At 39.4% G+C, this 22313-nt stretch overlaps 2 protein-coding genes across 2 annotated transcripts in view; both read left to right on the forward strand.

Moving 5' to 3' along the window:
• LOC111718933 (zinc finger protein 300-like) overlaps positions 1-22313 on the forward strand; it is a 177555-nt gene that overhangs the window by 29336 nt on the left and 125906 nt on the right. The window lies entirely within an intron of this gene.
• LOC111718848 (zinc finger protein 883-like) overlaps positions 13525-22313 on the forward strand; it is a 117348-nt gene continuing 108559 nt past the window's right edge. Inside the window, exon 1 of the mRNA XM_031949411.1 lies at positions 13525-13649. Within this exon, the coding sequence (XP_031805271.1) occupies positions 13525-13649 (125 nt within the window). The remainder of the gene's footprint in view (positions 13650-22313) is intronic.

Consider the following 22313-nt stretch of genomic DNA (forward strand, 5'->3'; position numbering starts at 1 on the left):
CACATCCAAATATATCATCCATGTAATAAAATAACATAACTTTTGGAAATACTTTCCTTACTGGAGTAAGAGTAGCAGCAACATACATTTGACACATAGTAGGACTGTTTTTCATCCCCTGTGGCAAAGCTGTCCATAAATCCCCAAGACTCGGGGTAATGTCTCTTATTTGCTATAAGAATATCCAGCAGTCCCCCAAAGTCTGGCTCCTTCCTCTCTCCATCTTCTCAATCTTTCCAGCTTCCTCCCTGACTCCTCAGATGGTTTTCTCTTTCCAAGTCCATGGAGCTCAGGTCGAATTTGAGATTGGGGGGTTGGTATCAAAAAGCAAGGCAGATGCAAAACCGATGCTGTGCTCTATAAGCAAAACGGAATCGAGAGCCCAAAGGAAACAGGAGAGGCCCAAAGTTAGGGTAGTTACCTCCAACATTCAGCCAGAACATATCTGTGCCCAACCTCTGGCCCAGCACTCATAGAGCCCCTCCCACCCCCCTTTTTATATCTTTCCCCTAATACTTCTTTTTCCCCTTCTATTGGTCTTTCCCTTTCATTCCCCCGTTTCCCTCCCACTTCCCTATAAAGTGAGACAAGTTATTCTGTGAAACCAAATATATTTGATATTCTCTCTTAGAGCTAAATCTGATGAGAGTAAGATTCACACAAAGCTCAAATGGGAGCTTTCTTCCTTGTCTATTCTCTTCTTTCCCTCTGTTATAAGAGGTTTTCTTTGCTTCTTCATGAGATGTAATTTTCCTTAATTTGCCTCTTTTTTCATCTTCTTTCAGTACTTTGCACCTCTAGTTTCTTCCCTTAAATGGAGGAAGAATCAAGATATTCCTCAGGTATTCAATCAAATATACCACAAATACTTAAAAAAACAAAACAAAACAAAACAAAAAAAACAGCAATTAAAAAAAAAAAAAACCACCACAGTTCTAAAAGCTGCAACTCTATGCCAAGTCAGCAAATCTTTCCTAGATGCACTTGGAAGAAAACAATATGGCTTTTATGGCCACACAGAGAAATCTGATCCAAGTAAGATGAAATTGAATTATCCTAATAAACAGCCAGACTTATTAACATCTCCCCCATCCCCAAAATCTCAAACCATTTCCAGTCCCTTTCCACCTCTAGTTTCTTTTTCATGTTATCCTAATAAAATCAAATTATACCCGAATTCTGTAAGTATACTCATAACAGAAATATAATTCTCAAGAGTTCTTTCTTTTTTACCTTTTTATGCTTCTCTTGAGTTCAGTGTTTGGAGATTAAATTTTTTTTTTGAGTTCTGGTGTTTTCTTTAGAAATAGGTGAAATTCACCAATGTCACTGAATGTCCTTTTCTTCCCAGAAAGATAATACTCATTTTAGCTAGATAGCTTATTCTTGACTGCAATCCAATTTTCTTTGCCCTTCAGGAAATATCTAATTTCAGGTCCTCCAATCCTTTATTGTAGAAGCTGCTACGTTTTGGATAATCCTAATTGTGGCTTCTGCTATTTAAATTGTTTCTTCTTGACTTCTTGCAATATCTTTTCCTTGGTGCTATAGTTCTGAAATTTAGCCACGATATTCCTTGGGGATTTAATTTTGGGGTCTCCTTCAGGTAATTGGTGAATTCTTTTGATAGCTATTTTACCTTCTGATTCTAAAATATCAGGGAAGTTTTCTTTTATGATTTCCTGTAAGATAGTGTCTAGATTCTTTTGTTCATCATGGGTTTCAGGAATATCAATAATCCTTAGATTATCTCTCCTACATCTATTTTCCAGGTCAGTTGTTTTTCCAAGAAATATTTCACATTTTCTTCTCTTTTTTCCCTTTTTTATTTGACTAATTCTTGAAGTCTTATTGAGTCCTTCACTTCCATTTGTTTAATTCTAATTTTTAGTATATTATTTTCTTCAGTTACCTTTTTTAGCTTTTTTGTCATTGGCGAATTGAATTTTTTTGTTCATTACTTTCTTTTTCCATTTCACAATTTTTTTTTTCAATGAATTGGTGTCTTTTTCATATCTCTGTTGTATGGCATTATATGATTTTCCATTCCTCCTTGCATTGATCTCATTTCATTTCCCCATTTTTCTTCTAATTCTCTTTTTAAAAGTTCATCCTCATTGGCTGAGGATCTTATATTCTAACCACAGGAACTACCCAAGAAATTAATTTGATCAATAAGTACATAATTGCCCATATTTAACTGAAATAGGGAGAAAATGATGTCATGGGAGGATAGCAGGAAGGGGACTTAAGTATGCCCTTGATTCAATCTTCAATCCTTCAGGCCTACTCAAATTCTAAAATAGATGAAGCCTTATTCAAATTTTCACAACTGTCTTGAAAGATCTCACCTCATCTCATTCAACTGGAATCCTCTTTCCAGTGCCATCCTCTCTTTACCCTCACCTGCTGGAAGCAACCCCTTAAGTCTCGCTGCTGGATGAGCTCTCCAACTTCCTGGTTCTCCTTGCCTACATTGAAGACTTTCTCCCTAGTAAGCCCAGAGTTCTGATTTCAGCTTTTTGATCAGGATCCAGGGGTCCAATCTCTCCCTGTCCCCACCTCTTGCTTATTGATTTAGATCTTCCTTAAGATCCAACCCCTTTAAGGATCCTCGAGTCCCTTCCTTCCAATTATACAAAGAAACAACAAGACTATACAGGATTGCACCATGGTGACCAAAGCTCTTTCCTGGCCCCCTTAAGTGAACCATCCTTAAGCTGGTTCCCATTGGTCCCAGACATGCGGCTCGTTGTCTGCATTTTCCCTTTAGGACTCTCAGCCCAGACTCCACCAGGGCATCCCCACAGTCTTCCCTCGTAGGTAGACCTGGGGACCCAGGCTTCCTGCTTTCCCAGGTTCAGCTGTTCCCCGTTAGAGGCCCTGATGAAAACTAGACAATGGATCTGTTCTATGAAAGGAGGAAGGTAATTTGACGCCCAGGCCCAGGAGCCCTTTTTCCAGGTACAGAGTTAGAAGTTCTGCCAGAATGGAAACAATCATAACATTTTGGGGAAAAGATTTGATTCTTTTCTCCAAAAAAAAGGAAGTGACCCCTTTATGATTTTCTTGCTAAAGTCATGGGTGTGCACTCATATGAAAAGTCAGAATGGAGGTCTGGTCCGACCCCATTCCCTAAAAGAATAAATTTCCTCTCCTTCATCCCTCCCTGATTTCCAAGGCCAGGACTTCCAGTTGGCAGAGACAAGGTGATCTTTTATTTAAGCAAAGGCAAGTACCCTGGATGTTGGACCAAGAAGGTCTAGGAACTGCTCTCCAGTGAAGGAAGTGAAAGCAGGGATATGAGCATTGCAAGAGGCTTCTGGGAGTTAGCCTGAAGAAAATGCTAGGTTTGGGGAAGAAAGATTTGAGTTGGAATTCTTTTTTTTTAATTATAGTGAAATGATTTATTTTTAATTCACATTGCTTTATGAATTATGTTGGGAAATAAAATTCAGAGGAAAGGGGAAAAACCATGGGAGAGATAAAAAATACAGGAAAAAAAAAAAGAAGAAGAAATGAACATAGATGTTTGGATTTTATCCAGTCCCTCGCTTTTGAGATGCAGATGGGTTTTGTCCAAAGTCTAAAAGGGATTCAAAGAGATCTTAAAGAAGGAAAGAGACCAATGGGGAAAAAATGTTTTGCACTCTTTGTGTGGATGTCAAATGAGTGGATGCCCATCATGGGGAATGGCTGAAAAGTTATGACATATGAATGCCTTGGAATTTATTGTTCTATAAGAAACGATCAGCAGGATGATTTCAGAGAGGTTTAGAGGTCCAATGAACTGAGGCTAATGCAATGGCAGAAACGGAATCATTGTACTGGGCAACAAGAAGATTATATGATGATCAATTCTGATCAATGGTTCCAATAATGACATGATTCTTACCTGTTCCAATGTCTTGTGATGAAGAGGCCATCTGCACCCAGAGAGAGGGGAGTGAGAAATTGAGGTAGCTCGAAATAGATTTTCATTCTTTTTTTTATTTGTTATATTTCCTTTCTTTATCATTTTTCCCTTTTAATTTGATTTTCTTGGCAAATAATTTATAAATTATGCATATAGTGGATTTAATATATTTTGTACCATGTTTAAATATATTGGATTACTTGCCATCTAGGGGAGGGCTGGGTCATGGGAAGGGAAAATTGGAAGACAAGATTTGCAAGGGTTAATGTTGAAAAATGATCTATGCATATGTTTTGAAGATAAACAGCTTTAATAATAATTATGCATACATACATTATATATATTTACATATATATAATGTGTATATATATATTTATATTTATATATATATATATAGCAATGTCTCTTGAGACTGCTTGGGATCAGTGAACTACTGAGAAGAACCAATCCTTTTCTGGTTGACCATTGCACATCCTGGCTGTTATTGTGCACAATGTATTCCTGGTTGCCCTTGTTTCACTCAGCATCAGTTCAAGTAAATAGTGTTTGCCACACCTTTCTATAATCAGCTTGTTCATCATTTTAGAGCAATAATAATCCATAAGCTTCATGTACCACAACTTGTTCAGCCATTCCCCAGTTGATGAACATCCATTCCTTTTCCAATTCTGTGTTACTACAAAAAGAGCTGCTGCAAATATTATTGCACATGTGGGTCCTTGTCCCTTTTTGATGATGTCTTGGGATAAAGACCCTGTAGAGACACTGCTGGATCCAAGGGTATGCACAGTTTGATAGCCCTTTGGACATAGTTCCAAATTACTCTCCACAATATTTGGATCATTTCAGAAGTCCCCCAACAATGCATTAGTGTCCCACTTTTCCCACATCCCCTCTAATATTATCTTTTCCTGTGATCTTAGCCAATCTGAGAGGTGTGAGATGGTACCAGATTGTGTAATTTGCATTTCTCTTATCAATAGTGATTTAGAGCATTTTTTCATATAATCCTAATTGGCTTTAATTTCCTCATCTGAAAATTATCTATTCATATCCTTTGACCATGTATCAATTAAGGAATGACTTGCATTCTTATAAATTTACAATTCTTTATATATCTTAGAAATGAAACCTTTATCAGATATACTTGCCATAAAGATTTTTTCCCAGGTTTCTATTTCCCTCTTAATCTTGTTACTGGTGGTTTTGTTTGTGCAAAAACGTTTACTTTATTGTAATCAAAGTTGTCCATTTTGCCTTTGATAATGTTCTCTAGTGCTTCCTTGCTCAAAGACAAATTATTCATTGTTCTCCTAATTGGTTTATGGTATCATCATTTATGCCCAGATCATGTCCTATTTTGCCCTTATTTTGGTAGAGAGTATAAATGGTCTACCAGTCTCACATTTATTGTATTTTCCCACAATTTCTGTGATACAGAAATTCTTATTCCGTTCCTGGAGTTTGGGTTTATCAAATACTACATTGACATAGGCTTTGATTATTGTGTCCTATATATAATCCCAGTGATGCTAATATTTTTTTAGCCAGTACCAAATGGTTTGCTTACTGTGCTTTGTAAATAGCTAGGGTAGGTACTGCTATTCACCATCCGTATTTTGTTGTTGTTTTAATCCCTTGATATTTTGACCTTTTTGTTCTTCTGATAGCTTTTGTTGTTTTTTCTAGTTCTATAAAATGTTTTTTGTAGTTTATTGTTTGGCCCCAAAAATAGAAGTTTCGGAAGAATTTGGATTTATATGCTCAACCCAACCATGAAATATTTTTCCGTTGTTTGTCGTGATTTTCTTTGTGTAAGAAGTGTTTTGTAATTGTGTTCTTGGTATTTAGTTTTGCCGGCAGCGTTCCCCATTTATTTTATTTTGTCTATAGATATTTTCTTTGTATCTCTTTGCTTGGGCTTTATCAATAATAAGAAAATACTGATTTTGTTTGGGCTTCATTTTATATACTGCAATTTTGCTAAAGCTGTGATTGTTTTCAGTAGATATTTTGATGGTTTTCTAGGTTCTCAAAGTAACTCATCATTCACCCCAAAAGTAATAGTTTTATTTCCCTTTCCTATTCTAATTCCTTTTGCTTTTTTCTTTTCTTATCAACAAGCTAACATTTCTAGAACAAATTGAATAACAGTGGTGTAATTTAACCCCCTGATTTCTGGAATGCATCCAGCTTCTTTCATTTCATATAATGTTTTATGGTTTTAAAAGATTTTTATTGTTTTAAGGAAAGTTCCCTTTATCCATATGCCTTTTGGTGTTTATTGATAGGAATGGGATGTATTTTGTCGTTTTCTCTTTTTTGGGATTGTAATAATTCTGTTCGTTTTGTTATTGGTGGGCCAATATTAAGTTTTCCTGATACTGACCCAATATTTCTGTATAAATCCCATTGTGTACTATCCTGCTCATAAGGCTTTAAACTCTTTGCTAATTGTTATTTAAATTTTAAGATTGGGATATTGGTCTTAATTTATTTTTTTTTCTTTTAGCCCTTTGTTTTTGGTAGAATCCATAATTTTAAAACAAAAAGGGATACTCCTTCCTTATTTTTTTCCAAATAGTTGACATAGTATTGGAAGTAATTGTTCTTTAAATGTTTGGGAGAATTCACTTGCAAATCCAAGTGGCCCTGGAGATTTTCTTTTCTTTTCTTTTTGTTTGTTTGTTTTAATTGCTTTATTGATTTCCATGAAACTTCATTTGATCCTGGTATTTTAATTACTTTGATGTGATGTTACCAAGTTTTGGTTAGCATAGGTTCAGAATCATGTGGAGATTTTTTCTTAGAGAGTTCATTAATGACTTGTTCAATTTCTGTTTCTGAAATGGAACTATTTAAATGTTTTATTTCCTCTTCTGTTAAGCTGGGAAATTTTTTGTAAACATTCTTCCATTTCAGTTAGATTGTGAACCCAGCAATGAAGGAACAGCTTTTGTGCAGGGAGAGAGCCACTGAGGACCTTTGCAAGCCTGTGGCCCTTTGTTCATGAATGTCCAAACTTACTGGAATTTTGGAAATGATTTGTTGTTGAACTGAGAATCTAGAAGACGCTGTTGCACTTGCCTTCAGGGTTTGATGGAAGTACCCCATGAACCCCCAAAATGGCATGTTCCTGATCATGGTCATTTTAAATCACTGAGAAAGGGTAGTTAAGCTGCATATGTGCATATAATTGTTGTCCAAAGGAGAATTTTCCACTTAATATAGCATTGTCACATTTTTGGATCAAAACCCTTGGATCGTTGTCTCAATCCTTCAAGGATTTTTTGAAATTCTAAAGGGGAAGAGTGCAATAGCATGTTCTGTCCTTCCATGCCACAGGATGATTAACACTGTTTTCAGGATGAGACATATATTTTCAGATGTGGATGATTTCCTGGGGTTTTTTTAATTGGGTTTGTTAAAAGAATGTGGAGGGGAATGTGATGATAAATTTCTAAAAATAAATATGATTATCTCAAAGAAGAAAAGCATCAGAACAAAATCATATATGCCTTGGATAATATAGGAACATCCCCCAGAAAAAAACCCAACAGCCTTAGTATTCAAATAATGTATCAGAAAAAAAAATTGAATGTGATTATGTAAGGGCAGATACTGAAAGAGAAAAGGAAAAATTTAGAATTTGTCAAATACGGTAGGCAGAAGCTGGCCATTCAAGGGTGGAATTCAGGAACACCTGCTGGGATTTAGGGAAGTCACCACCCTCGAGCTGGGGCCTCAGGTATCTAGCGAAATGAAGGTTCTTTCTCTGTTATCACAGATTTCCTGTGAGAATCCAATATATTTGTGCATAAAAGGTCATTAGAAATTAAATCAGTGTTTGGATGTGTGCTACTGGATTTTTTAAGTGATTGATTCTGCCCATTGAAGACTTTTCTCTTGGAACTGACAGAAATTTATAAAAATGCAAGCCATTCTCCAATTGATAAATGGTCAAAGAATCTGAACAATTTTTAAATGAAAAAACAAAAGTCATTTCTAGTCTTATGAAAAAATGTTCTAAATCACTATGGGTCAGAGAAATGTAAATTAAGACACCTCTGAGGTAACAGATATTTCAGATTAGCTAAAATGACAGGAAAGATAATGATGTATGTTGAAGGGAATGGGGAAAAACTGGGACAGTAATACTTTGTTGGTGGAGTTATGAACTGATCCAGTCATTCTGGAGAAAAATATAGAACTATGCCTAAAATTTTACATACTCTTTGATCCAGCAGTATCTCTACTGAACCTGTATCTCAAAGAGATTACAGAGAAGCGAAAAGGCCTTCTACATGTGCAGAAATGTTTGTAACAGCCTTTTCTGTAGTGGAAAGAGGTTTATGGGGCTTGCGTAAGCATCACAACCTAGTATTTCACCTATTTTTTTGGTGGTTTGCTTGCATTTGGTATTTTTTCTCATTTCCCCCCTCTTTCATCTAATTTTTCTTCTGCAGCATAAAAATTGTGGAAGTATCTATAGAAAATGGTACATGTTTTAACATACTTTAATTATTTAATAGGGAGGGGATGGAAGAAGGAGGAGAAAAAATTTGAAGACAAGAACAACATGGCTTTGCAAATTTAAAATGCCTTAACTTTTGTTCATTTGATGGAGAGAAGGAGATGTTAATATATGTGTGTGTATAGTGTCTATTTTACTGTTTGTTGTTAGTTGTTTTTTCAGAGCATGACATCAGCCATTGAAATGAAGGACACTGCAGAGGAGATAAACCTTTCTGGGGTAGAACCTCACAGGCTACCATCCATAAATCCCTGTGACTTCATTTGGAGGAAAATCTGTATTACACAAGAGAAAATTCAAACTGGCAAGAATCCTTATGAATGTAACCAATGTAGAAAGGCTTTTAGAAGCAAGGAAGCTCTTATTGTACATCAGAGAACCCACACTGGAGAGAAACCTTATGAATGTAACCAGTGTGGAAAGGCTTTTCGACTGAAGGACAACCTTATTGGACATCAGAGAATTCATACTGGAGAGAAATCTTATGATTGTAACCACTATGGAAAAGCTTTTAGATGCAAGGGATATCTTACTGAATATCAGAGAATACACACTGGAAAGAAATCTTACGAATGTAACCAATGTGGAAAGGATTTGAAAAAAGAGAGCTATTTGAACATCAGAGAATCCACACTGGAGAGAAACCTTATGAATGTAACCACTGTGGAAAGGCTTTTGGATACAATAATGTTATTACTAAGAATCCACACTGGGGGAAACCTAGAATAACCTTGGGGGCTTTTGATAAAAGGTATATTTTACTGTACATCAGAGAATCCACATGGGAGAAAAAACCTTATGAATGTAACCATTGTGGAAAGGCTTTTAGAAGCAAGAGAAATCTTACCATACAACAGAAAATTCACACTGGAGGGAAATCTTATGTAAGTAATGTATATGAAAAGGGTTTTACAGAAAAATCTGATTGGTTCTTGCCACATTTGTGAAGAAATGTAAAGGCATTAAAACAAGGAGGAAAATGACTTTGGGAGAACACTGGGAACACCTGGGCCAGCCCTTTGAGGAATCTTTTTCCTCAAGGCAGGACTTTTTTAAAGGGACTTAGCAGCCTCAGAAGCCGGGGGGACCGGTTTGGTTTTGGATCCCGGGGTGCTGGGATTCCTTCCAGATTTTATTTTTGTCCCAGGACCAGTTTCTTTGGCCCGTTCCTTCCTGAGCTGTCCATTTTTAACCAGTGTCCTTCCTGATCCCATCCTTTGTTTTCTATGTCCCTGGATTTCCCCTTAGCAAAGGGCCAGATTTTACTGTGAAATTTTTACTTTTTTTTGTCCTTCACTTTTATATATTTTTATTTCCTGTCTATTTTCTCTTTGTTTTCTTTGGGAAGAGTTACCATGGCAGAATTTAAGGATTTTATTCCTGCATCTTGGCAATGATCAAAAGAAATCACGAGGTCCAAGAAATATGGAAAGAGGTCTGGCTGGGAAGGGCCCTTGATTAGGACTTGGGAAGGCCCAATCAGAAAAGTCCCAAAGGAGGAGAATCAGTGAATGATGAGGAGGTAGCTGGGCTTTCTCTTTAAGAGGGGAGGCATTAACTGCCCATCATGTGGGTAAAGGGGCTGGGGAGGCGTGAAGGAAAGTTTGAATATCTTCTTGGTGTGAGTTAAGGAATCAACAGAGATGGTCCATAGGACTTTTTCCTTACGAAAACTTACCCTATGGGATGAAGAAGCCCTCTCAAGAAAAAGAAAGATTCAGCAATCCATGGCAATCCCAAAAAGTGTAAAAGAACAATAACTTCCTCAGTTGTTCAGAAATGAACAAATACAGAAAAGTAAAGCTGAAATGTGGATTACACAAAGACCATGAGGATAACAGGGCAACACTTGATAGTTAAAACCAAACATGTCCCAAATTCACAAAGGCCATTCTCCTTACCAAAAGTTAACTTATTTAGGAGAAGAGCTTATAGAGAAAATGGAGAGAAAATAAGAACCAACAGCGGGAAATATGAAATAGTGCTGAAAGGTAAATAGGGTTATCCAGGAGAAGAACTGGGAAGACTCCCTTAAAGGAACATAACAGTTGTAAATTAAATGGGAGAAAAAGGGTTTAGCAAAGTACCAAGAGTTATAGTTAACTTTACTTTATATAGTATATAGAACTTAATGAGCCAGAACTCTGGAGAAGCAAATTGAAACAGGGAACTCAGAAATAAAAGAATTACCCTAGTTTAGGTGTGAGTTCCCTAGTTCAGTAAAGATTCCAACAATCTCCCAACTCCCTGGGGGCCTCTTCTTCCTCCTCTCTCTGAAGGACAAGGGAATGTGGAAAACAAGGGGTTGAGGGCTAATTTCAGAGCCTCCATTGCTGTGGATCACAGATCTGAAGGAGTTGCAGGGCAGCCCTTTGCTGGCACAGGTGGGGATGGAATGAGATAAATTGGGGAAGGGGGAAAGGAGGAAGGTCAGCCACCACTTAAGTCACTTGCTAAGGGCTTTATCACCCTCTTCTCCCAAAGATCCATCTCTAAGATAAAACCAAACTCTTCCTGATTCCCGGAAAATTTCAACAATAAGAATTTTCCTTTTTTCCAAGTTCATAAAATGCTTTTTAAAAATGCAAGATTCTGGTTTCGGAATTCAGAAATGGCCCGCTTTGAGACAATCCTGTCTCTGTTGAGTTTCCCTTGTAAACTGGAAGGGTTGGTTGGATTCTTGTAAGCTGAAAGTCACCTCAGAACATCTCCTGACTTTGGTGCTTTGGACTTTAATTCAGGATGTGGCTGTGGACTTCACCCAGGAGGGGGGCCCTTGGTCCTCCCCAGAAGGAACCTCAAGGACGTCATGTTGGAAATGCCCAACCCTGCTGTCCCGGCATTTCCTTGGAACTCTGAATTACAATCAAAGGCTTTTCATTTCCTGGGTAGGGTTTATCAGTCAGGAAGGGGAAAGTTCTGGTCTGATTGTCCTCCTTGTGTCTTTTCCGGGAATAGAAAAACTATGTCCTTGGTTGCTGAAGCTGTTACCTTTCCAAGGTTCAAGTCAAAGATGAAACCAGTGTAAACATCTCACCCAAGGAACACTTGGCTTATTTTTGGGCCCCCACCTGCACACAGACTGGTCGACCAATCTGAAAATTGTCCCACAGTTTAGCTGAAAACCTGTCCCTCTTGGCTAGAGCCAGGATTGGGATACTTTCTTTTTAGCAACATCACCTGCAGCCCAAAGCCCATGGTGGTTTCTAAGGGAAACTTGTCCCTTTGATCTTCCCCACCCCTCATATTCACCCAGTGGTGAAAGGAAAGGAAGGGAATCACCATTTCTTTCCAGATGTTGTTTGGCAGGTGTTGTGCCTTATGCTTTCTTTACAATAAAAACAATTTAAAAAATTTTTGTTTAAGTAAAAACTTCCAGGAAATAAGACACTTTGACAATTCTAAATACCCAAATTAATGAAAAAGCACAAGGGAAAAGCTGTGATTTGCATCCAGATAAAAGAACTGATAAAAACATGTTGGCATAATAAACTCAGGCCCAATAACACTTTTTTGGGCAGAACCCTCCCCTGGAACCTAATAGGACAACAGGAGGGGGAGAGGGGAAGAGATTTGACTTTTCTCCAAAAAGGGCACAACAGGATTATGGGAAAACCTTTATAGATGTCTTGGACCAAGCATAGTGGGTGACCACAGACTCCTATTTCAATATAATGAGCTGAATCTCAATGGAGCCACTCTGGGTTCTCTCCCCATTCCCTAAAGAGAACTCAATTTCAAGCTTCTCTCTTCTTCCCTCCTGATTTCCATGCCCAGGGCTTCCGGTTCCCAAGAAGATGTGATCTTATTTTTAAGAAAGACAAAACCCTGGATGCTGGACCAAAAGGCCTGAGGATTTCTCCAGGTGAGTGGGTGACAGCAGGGATAGACAGTACTATGACTTTTTGGGGTTACCCCAAGGAAAATGCAGGTTTGGGGAGAAAGACCAGCCTTGGGAAATTTTTCAGATACTTTTTAGGAAGGTCTCTTTTCTCAGATTCTCCCTCTGCCATAATGAACTATTTCATTTAAAAATGGGGGAGGTACCCATGGTCTTGTATCCTTCCAGTGACTGGGATCCTATAAGAAGTCAGTTTGCACTTTGGGGCAAGGAATTCCTAAAGTGCCAAAAGGGAATCAGGTTGTCCCAGATGATACAGTTCTTAGAACTTCTCCGAGCAAAAACAAAATTTTAAGTGCCTGCTATCAGGCCCCCTGGCGGCCCCCAGGAACATAAAGAGAGGCAAGGGACTTCCCCTGCTCTCCTGCAGGTCATAGACTGCAGGGGTAGACAATACACACTTAAGTCTGTAGAGAACCTCTGTGGGCCAGATAAATTGGATTAATTTAGTGCCTCCCCAAATGATGGTTTAAGAAGGAGAGTAAAATTGGGGAGATAATGGTCAAAATGAAATATTATACCTAATATTTACACTTACCGGGCTAAGACAGATTTTTTTTATCCTCCTGAGAACCCTAGGACCTGGGTGCCATTTTTGGGCCCTTCTTATACATAAAGAAACTGAGGCAAACAGAGGCCTTGTAAGTTGACTAGCGAGTTGCTGAGGTGGGATGAACACTCAGGTCTTGCTGATTGAAGGCCCTGTTCACACTTTTCCCTCTGTACCCTCAGTTCTATTCTGATTCTGAAACAAATATGATGAAAATGGTCCACCACTGGTGGACAATGGAAGGAGAGGGTGAACAAGCTCCCCTTTAGAGGTGCAATGTCATTTCTTTAAATAGTAACCAATGGAAATTACTTGCTAATTACTATTAAATTGAGCTTTATTTCCACTGGCTCATGACAAGTATTATTTTAAATAGCACATGTACTCTACCTCACTTTCAGATATTACATTATGTTATTTTTTTGTTTTTTTAATAATGTTTCATTCACAAAAGCACCATTTGAAAGGACAGAATATCTTCAGATTTTTTTTTTTTTTAACAATGGTAAATGTTTCCTCCCTCACTCTACTGACATTTAACCCACTTGCCATCCAAACCTTTGAGAACGCCCATGGAAGAAGAAAACAAACAGCATAAGTTCCATTAAAGACCCTTTACCACAATGGTGGCCCCTTGGGCTTTTTTGGAAGCGTGTGGTTTCCCAGGGATTTCAGGACCCCCCATTCCTGGTGACTGGTTTTCGGTGGCTCCAGCCCCAAGAGTTCAGAACCAGGAACATCAGATCGGGTGATTAAAGGTTTGAGGGAGATGTGATACCAAGGAACCCAAATGGGGAACTGTTGGTGCAAGGAGAGAGACACTGAGGGCCTTTGCAGGCCCCTGGCCCTTTGTTCATGAATGTCCAACCTTCCTGGAATTCTGGAAACAGTTTGTTGTCAAACTGACAATCTGGAAGACTCTGTGCCACTTAGAAGCCATCAGAGTTTGATGGAAGCACCCCATGAAGTCCAAAAGCTGCATGTTCCTGATCATGGTCATTTGAAATCACTGAGAAAGATTGTTAAGCTTAATTGTGCACTACTTTGGAAAGGAGAATTTACCATTAATACAGCACTGCACATTTTTTGATCAAATCCCTTGGATCGTTGTCTCAATCCTTCAAGGATGTTTTGAACTTCTAAAGGGGAAGAGTGCAATAACATGCTCTGTCCTTCCATGCCTCAGAATGATTAACTCCATTTTCAGAATGAGACCCATACTTTCAGATGTGAATGATTTCCTGCATTTTTAAAAAATTGGGTTTGTTAAAAGAATGTGGAGGGGAATTTAATGATAATTTTAAAAATAAATAAGCAATGATTATCTCAAAAAAGTAAAGCATTAGAACAAAATCACATGTGCCTCAGATAATATAGGAACATCCTCCAGAAGAAACCAACAGCTTCAGCATTCAAATAATGTACACAGGAAAGGACTGTCTTACTATACGTAAGAGAATCCACACTGAGGAAAATCCTTATGAATGTAACCAATGTGGAAACTTTTAGATTCCAGACAAATCTTTATGGACATCAGAAAATCCACACTGGAGGGAAATCTTATGTAAGTAATGAATATGGAAAGGGTTTGTAGAAAAACTGATTGTTCTTGCCAAATTTGGGAAGAAATGTAAAATTAAAGACATGAAACGAATTTGAAGAGAACACTGAGAGATGCATACAGAAGTCAGCCAGATCCCTTGTATGAGAAGGTCTTTCTTTCCATGACTCCAAACACAGTGCTTTTGAATTAATTTTGGATATAACTGCCCCAGTTTTGGGCAAACAACCATGGTTTTTTTCCTTTTGTTTTGTTTTTCTTAGGGATCTCTGAATACTTTTTTGTAATTTCAGTTTTTCTGTTTAGAGTTCTCTCATTTTCTTTAATTGTTTTCTTCATCCAAGCCTTTTTCCCCAGTTATGTGTTTTGGAGATCCAAATCCTTAGGGTTCTGTCTTGAATAAAATCACATATTTCAGGAAGGGGCCAAGTTTTTGAATGTTCTTGTTTTTATTCACCTTCTGGCCCTTTCCTTTTTGGGTATTTCTTATCCCCACTTTCCCTTTTTCTTTGGATTTCCATTTTTAAACCTTCCTTAAGTTTTGTTTTTTCATTTTGCCTTTAAATTTCCCATTTCCCTTTAATTCTTTTTCTTTCCCCATTAATTTTTATTTTTCCTTTTCCAGATTTTTTCTTCCCTTTACTTTTTTTTTTGTTTTCCTTTTTTTTTTAAACCCCTTTCCCCCCTTTCTTTTGTTCTATTTTAGCCTCCCCTTCCTGGGTTTCTTTCCGACACTTCCAAATCAAAGCCCCGTTGAGCTTTTCACTCTTCCCATGAATCATTTCTGCCATTGCTTCTGGGCCAGTCCCACAGATTCCTCCTTTCCATGGTGTCTTCCTTTCAGAATACTGTGTGTCACTGCAGGGTCAGAGGGAACACTGCTCCATTCTGGGGAACTTTGCCCTCTGTTATTTACCATCACTTTCTGCTTTCAATTTTCTTCAGCATTCTCCTAGAAATTTCAACCCTGGCTGCATGCTCTCCTGCTCCTCCCAGTGCTAGTTCCCTTCCCGAGTAACAGCTCCCCTTAACTCAAAGTAATCTTTTCAGGCTACTTTCAGGTAACCCCCAAGCCTCAGGCTGAGGTCCCGTGTCTCTTATAAGAATATCTACCAATCCCCCAAAATCTAGCCCCTTCCTCTCTCCACCTTCTCAATCTTTCCAGTTTCCTACCTAGCCCTTCAGGTGGTCTTCTCTTTAAGTCCATGGAGATCATCTCCCTTATCACCTGTTTTCTTGATTGTTCTCCAGCCTTTGACATTGCTGGTGACTCTCTCTTTTCTTAGTTTTTAGGATTTGGCTCTTATGAATGCAACCAAGGTGGAAATTTGGCACCTAGTCCATGGCTAGTGCTGCTGAGAGGGTCCTAGCAGAGGGGTACCACAGGTCAAAGATGGCTGCAGTACCAGTCAGGAATCCAACTGATGGCTTTGGGAAAAAATAAGGCAGGAAAGCCTCTGTTGCCAATGGAAGAACTATTTTAAGCAAAGAGGAACTTCAGTGGAATAATTCCCTGGGAAGAGGAATAAATAACTTGGGTGATTGGCCAGAAGGAAAATAGCTTAGCTAATAAAGGTTCTTGGGAAATGGATACCCCTATCACCATGTACTTATGAACCCCCACAATAGAGTTGCTTTTTTCTCAGAAGATTTTTGCTATCCAGAGACAGGGACAGTATGATTGGAGAACACTTCCACCCACTGGGAAAACATACAGAGTATTGTAAGCATGAGCAGGTAAAGGGAATCTCAAAAAAGGAACAAAATTATTTATGTCTCAGGTAAATATGAAAAAAAGTTGGTGTTCTGCAAGTGACCTCCAATAATGGTGACCTCCAATAATGGTGACCTCCAATAATGTAACAATAAAATAAAATTGAAAGTGATCAGAGGTAGAGCTATCCTGGAGGAGAGAAGCCAGGAAAGTGTGTGAGCTGTCCCTAGTTTCCCTAAGAAACAATAAAAAATAAGTCTCTAAATGAATTCTGGAGTGACCAAACTCAAAAAAAACTTAGAGTGCAGCAATTTTCCAGCTAAAGGTAACATAGGACGTCAGGGTGCAGGGGGGAGCAAAGGGGCAGTGCTGTTCAACTAGCCAGAAGCTCTCAGCTGCAGCAAAGATCAGCAGCTGAAACCTCTCCCCAGGGACTAAAGGCCAGCTGGGAGACCTCCAGCCCCGGTGTAAAAAGCAAATCCTGATTGCCTGAGTCCTAGGACAACAGGCCAGCCCAGCCCAGTGCACTGGGAAAGCTGCAGTAACTTTGGCCCCAGGGAGGTAAGCCAGAGAGAGGCCCCTGTTGTCATGTGACAGGACCGTGGGTCCTGCAAAGGAAGCTTGGGACAATCTCCCCTATGCCCCAGAGTCAGAGCTCAATTTTATAAAATAAGCAAATAGATCCCTGACTATAAAAAGGTACTGTGGTGACAGGGAAGATCGGATCACAAACTCAGAAGAGGACATTAGTGGATAATGCCTACATGGGAATCCCAAAAAGGAATATAAATAGGTCTCCAGCTCAAACAGCACTCTTGGAAGACCTCCAAAAGCATTTCTGACACACTTCCTCTCTCCCTCCCTCCTTTTCTCCTTCCCTCCCTCCCTCTCTCTGTCTCTGTCTCTATTCTCTCTTTCTAGTAAGAGACATAGAAGAAAAATGGGAGAAAGAAATGGCAGTTTAGTAGAGCAACTATGGAAGGGGAGTCATCAGCTTAAAGGAGAAAAGGAAGCACAAAAATATATTGAAGAAAATTGTTTAAAAACTAGATATGGCAAAAGGAAAAGAAATATACTGGAGAAAACAACTGCTTAAAGCAAATTAGAGGTGGGAAAATCAATTGAACAAAACAAATCCTTTAAAAGTAGAGTTGACCAAACAGAAAAGGAGGTAAAGAAAACTAAACCCCCCCAAAAATTCATTAAGAATTAGAATTGGACAAGTGGAAACAAATGACTCAGAGATATCCAGAAGCGAACAGTTGTGTTTTTTGTTTTTTGTTTTTTTAAGTAAAATACCTTACTGAAAAAAAAATTTTTGGAAAAAAAATCTAGGAGAAACAATTTAAGAATCAGGGGATTACCTAAAAGCCATGATCAAAAAAAGAGCATGAATAACTTTCTAGAAATCATCAAGGAACACTGCCCTGCTATTATAGAACTAGAGGATAAAATAGTCATTGAAAAAAGAATTCACTGATCACCTCCTGCAAGAGACTCTTAAAAAAACAAAAAACTCCAAGGAATATGAGGAAGGGACCCCGAAACTCTAAAACTCCTTGAAGGAGAATATCTTCAACTCTGCCTCAGTGAGGGACCCCACTCCAGGGAAACAAGACAAAACAGTTTCATTCTGTTATCTGGGTGAGGTTGGTTCAGTCCTGAGCAAAAGAATTCCAACTCTGTTGAATTAAAGAAATTCATTCAATTTTATTCAATTCCAGCTCAAGCTGAAAGCCAGCTTGTAGATAAGCCAACTTGGCACTCCACCCACTAGTCCCCACTGGATTTGACCTGCTCAGGGTGTCCCAGCCCCCCACCAAGACACCAATATAATAGCTTCCCTCAATGAGGGTCTTTTGCAGATGGACCCAGATAGCTCACTCAGCTATCAGGACCTTTCTGTCCACTGACAACTGCATTCTCTCAGTGTAAAACTCCATTTTCCAACAGATCTGCCACTATAGAAGTCAGTCTCTTGGTAAACTGATTTCTATCTAACAATAAACTTTCATTTTGCAACTAATAATTCAGAAATGAGCGAATTCTTTCACTCCTAAAACCTGCAGCCAGGGATTCTCTTATTGCCACTAACCTCTAGACCACCAAGAATCTAAACCACTCAAACCTCATCAGAATATTGTAGCTAAATTCCAGAATTTTTAGGTCCCATAGAAAACACTGCAAGCAGCCAAGAAGAAACAATTCAAATACTGAGGAACCACAGTCCAGATTACTGGGATTTAGAGGCTTCCACATGAAAAGATGGAAGGATCTGGATTATGAAATTGTGGAAAGAAAAGAAGCTTGGACAACAATCAAGAATCAACTTTTAGGGGAAAACATTGATATTCAATGAAATATGAAATTTTCAATCACTTCTGATGAAAAGACCAGAGCTGAACTGAAAATTTGATTTGGAATGAGAGAAGCATAAAAAGACAAATGGATAAGGGGGGGGAAATGTTACTTAAAGGTTAAACTATTTACATTTTTACATGTGAAAATGATATTTGTAACTCTTGAGAATTAGGGGGTTACAAGGAGCATTCCTAGAGAGAAAGGGTGAGTCTAAGTTGATTTTGATGTGATGTTAGAAAAAAAAAATTGAGAGGCAGAAAAAGGATTCTGTAGGGAGAATAGGAATGGAGAGGTTAAATGGAGTAAAATATAGCACAAAAGAACTGTTGTAGTAGCAGGAAGGGAGGGAGGGGGATGAGCATCGTTTAAAACTCATCGGATTGGGTTTGAAGAGAGAATAACATACACACTTAGTTCGGTAGAGAAATGTGTCTTGCCCCATAGGAAGGTAGGAAGGGAAAGAGGAAAACAAAGGGAAGAGGAAAGGCTGATAAAAGGGAGGGAAGCATTAGCAACATTTCATACCTGAGGATTTTCCCCAACTCTCAATACCAAAAAAATTAGAAAGTAATAAAGTATATCATAGATTTTTAGTATGATAAAATCACTCCCAGTCAAATGAAATCAATTCAGTTGAATAGTTCCAAATTATGTTACATAGAAGAGCACTCCATGTATCACTTTCATAGCCCGGACTGATGGAATTCAGTGACCAGCGTAGCGGGACGTAGGTCCAGTTCCCTTTTTGTTTCTTATTCTGACTTTGCTAAGCAGTTCACCCTCGTGAAACTGTAAGCACGGTTTGGAATCTAGTCCGTTTTCTTGTACTCGGGCAAAATTCACCATTATCTTAATAGTTATATGTCCAGCCCTCACTCAGCATTCACCAATCTCAGCCAAGTCACCTGATAGGTGAATACCTTTCTGGCAAAGGTATTTAAAGGGTAAGTGGGGGGGATGACTCATCAACACTCCTTCCCTGCACAGCTTAGACTCGACTTAGCTCCATTTCTGCACTTTATGTTTCTTCCTTTCCAGAGAAGGGACAACAACTCCAGAAATAAGCTCCACGTTTATAAGAGAAGGGGAGGGAGCTCCTGGGAGGATCTGAAGAAGCAAATCAGACAGGCGGAAGCAGAGAGGGGGAAAGGGGTGGTGGAGAGAGTGGGGCAGCCTGGGAGGAGGTGGAGGTGGAGGAGATCCCGAGCCGGGGGCGGGGCCTGTACTCCTGGCCCTACAAAAGGCCTCCTGCTCCTGGGGGATGGACAGGGCGGGGCTATGAAGACCAGAAAGACACTCCCAGAGGGGGGTTCTTGGGAAGCGGGAAGACATGGAACTGCTATCTGGCTGCTTGCCCTTCGGTCGTCCTCCCTTCCCGCGGACCGTTGATTAGTTTGTCTTCTGGAAGCCAGAACCGTGCATGCATTTCCCAGGTAGGTCAGAGCCGGCGTCCCCCGCACTTGCTGGCGGCCGCGGGCTGGCCCGGCCGCTGAGTCTCCTCCTCCTCTGACCTCATGGAGAGTGTCCTCCGGGTCTGCCGGGAGCACCCCCTTAAGTCTCGCTGCTGGATGAGCTGTCCAACTTCCTGGCTCCCTTTGCCCAGATTGAACACTTTGTCGGAGAGTCCTGATTTCTGCCTTGTGATCAGGACCCAGTTTCTCCGTCTCCACCTCTTGCTTATTGATTTACATCCTCCTTAAGACCCAATTCCTTTAGGGATCCTCGAGTACCCCTCCTTCCTACCTCCAGGAGCGCACCATGGACCCAGTGACCAAAGCTCTTTCCTGGTGCCCTTAAGTGAACCCTCCTTAGGCTGGTTCGATCGGTCCTTGTCTGCACTTTCCCTTTAGGAACTCCCAGCCCCGACTCCACCAGGACGTCCCCGCACTCCTCCCCAGCTCCTAGGTAGACCTCGGCACACAGACTTCCTGCTTTCCCTGGTTCAGCTGTTCCCCTTTAGAGGACCTGATGGAAACTAGGGAATGAGTCTGTTCTATGAGGCAGATGTGCTAAGGTTAAGATCCTCATTCATCAGGCTGGAGGCTGCGCAGGCCCAGTAGCCCTTTTTACCCAAGTAGGGAATTACAAGCTTCTGCCAGAATGGAAGTTAACAGCTTAACAGTTTTGGGGAAGAGCATTTGACTCTTTCTCCAAAAAACGACAGGATGATGTGACAAACCCTGTTATGGTTTCCTTGCGTTACAAACTCTACCGGGTGATGATACACTCATATGTTTCAGTGTAACAGGATGAATCTCAGAATGGAGCAGCCCCGGATCCTCATCCCATTTCCTAAAGAGAACTAAATTTCAAGCTTCTCTCCTTCATCCCTCCCTGATTTCCATGCCCAGGCTTCCAGTTCCCAGAGAAGATGTGATCTCTTATTTAAGCAAAGGGAAGCCCCCTGGATGCTGGACCAAGAAGGCCTGAGGAGCTGCTCTCCAGGTGAGTGAAATGACAGCAGGGATATGAGAGTTACAATAGGCTTCTAGGAGTTACTATGAAGTAAATGCTAGGTTTGGGGGAGAAAGACCAGATTTGGAATTCTTTTTTTCTTTTTAATTCTAGTGAGATGATGTATTTTAATTCACATTGCTTTATGAATCATGTTGGGAAAGAAAATTCAGAGGAAAAGGGAAAAACCATGGGAGAGGTAAAATAGAGAAAAAAGAAGTGAGCATAGCATGTGTTGATTTGCATTCAGTCTCCTTAGTTATTTTTCTACATGCAGATGGCAGTTTCTGTCCAAAGTCTATTGGGATTCAAAGAGATCTTAAAGGAGGGAAAGAGACCCACATTGCAAAAAATGTTTGCGGCAGCTCTTTCTGTAGTGGCAAGAAACTGGTAAATGAGTGGATGCCCATCAGTGGGGGAATGGCTGAATAAGTTATGACATATGAATGTGTTGGAATGTTATTGTTCTCTAAGAAACAATCAGCAGGATGATTTCAGAGAGGCTTAGAGAGTCTTACATGAACTGAGGATAAGTGCAATGAATAGAACCGGGAGATCATTAGGGCAACAAGGAGATTATATGATGATCAATTCTGATGCAAATGGCTATCTCTAATAATAAGATGATTCTGACCAGTTCCAATGATCTTGTGATCAAGAGAGCCATCTACACCCAGAGAGAGGAGTGTAGAAATTGAGTGTGGTTCACAAATAGCTTTTTCACCCTTTTTGTTGTTATTTTCTTACATTTTACTTTCTTTCTCATTTTTCTCCTGTTTAATTTGATTTTTCTTGTGCAGCAAGATAATTGTATAAATATGTATGCTTATATTGAATTTAACATACATTTGCACCATGTTTAACATATATTGGATTACTTGCCATCTAGGGGAGGGGTTGGGTCAAGGGGATGGAAAATTGGAAGACAAGATTTTGCAAGATGTTGACAAATGATCTATGCATATGTTTTGAAGGTAAACAGCTTTAATAATTATACATGCATGTGTGTATATATCTATATCTATATATAGATATAGATATAAACAATGTCTCTTGGGACTTCTTGGGATCACTGAACTACTGAGAAGAACCAATCCTTTCTGGTTGACCATTGTACATCCTGGCTGTTATTGTGCACAATGTATTCCTGGTTGCACTTGTTTTACTCAGCATCAGTCCAAGTAAACATTGTCACGCCTTTCTATAATCAGCTTGGTCATCATTTCTTTAGAGCAATAATAGTCCATAAGCTTCATGTACCACAACTCGTTCAGCCATTCCCCAGTTGGTAAGCATCTATTCCTTTTCCATTTCTGTATTAC

This window comes from Sarcophilus harrisii, chromosome 2, assembly GCF_902635505.1.
Source record: "Sarcophilus harrisii chromosome 2, mSarHar1.11, whole genome shotgun sequence".
NCBI lineage: Eukaryota > Metazoa > Chordata > Mammalia > Dasyuromorphia > Dasyuridae > Sarcophilus > Sarcophilus harrisii.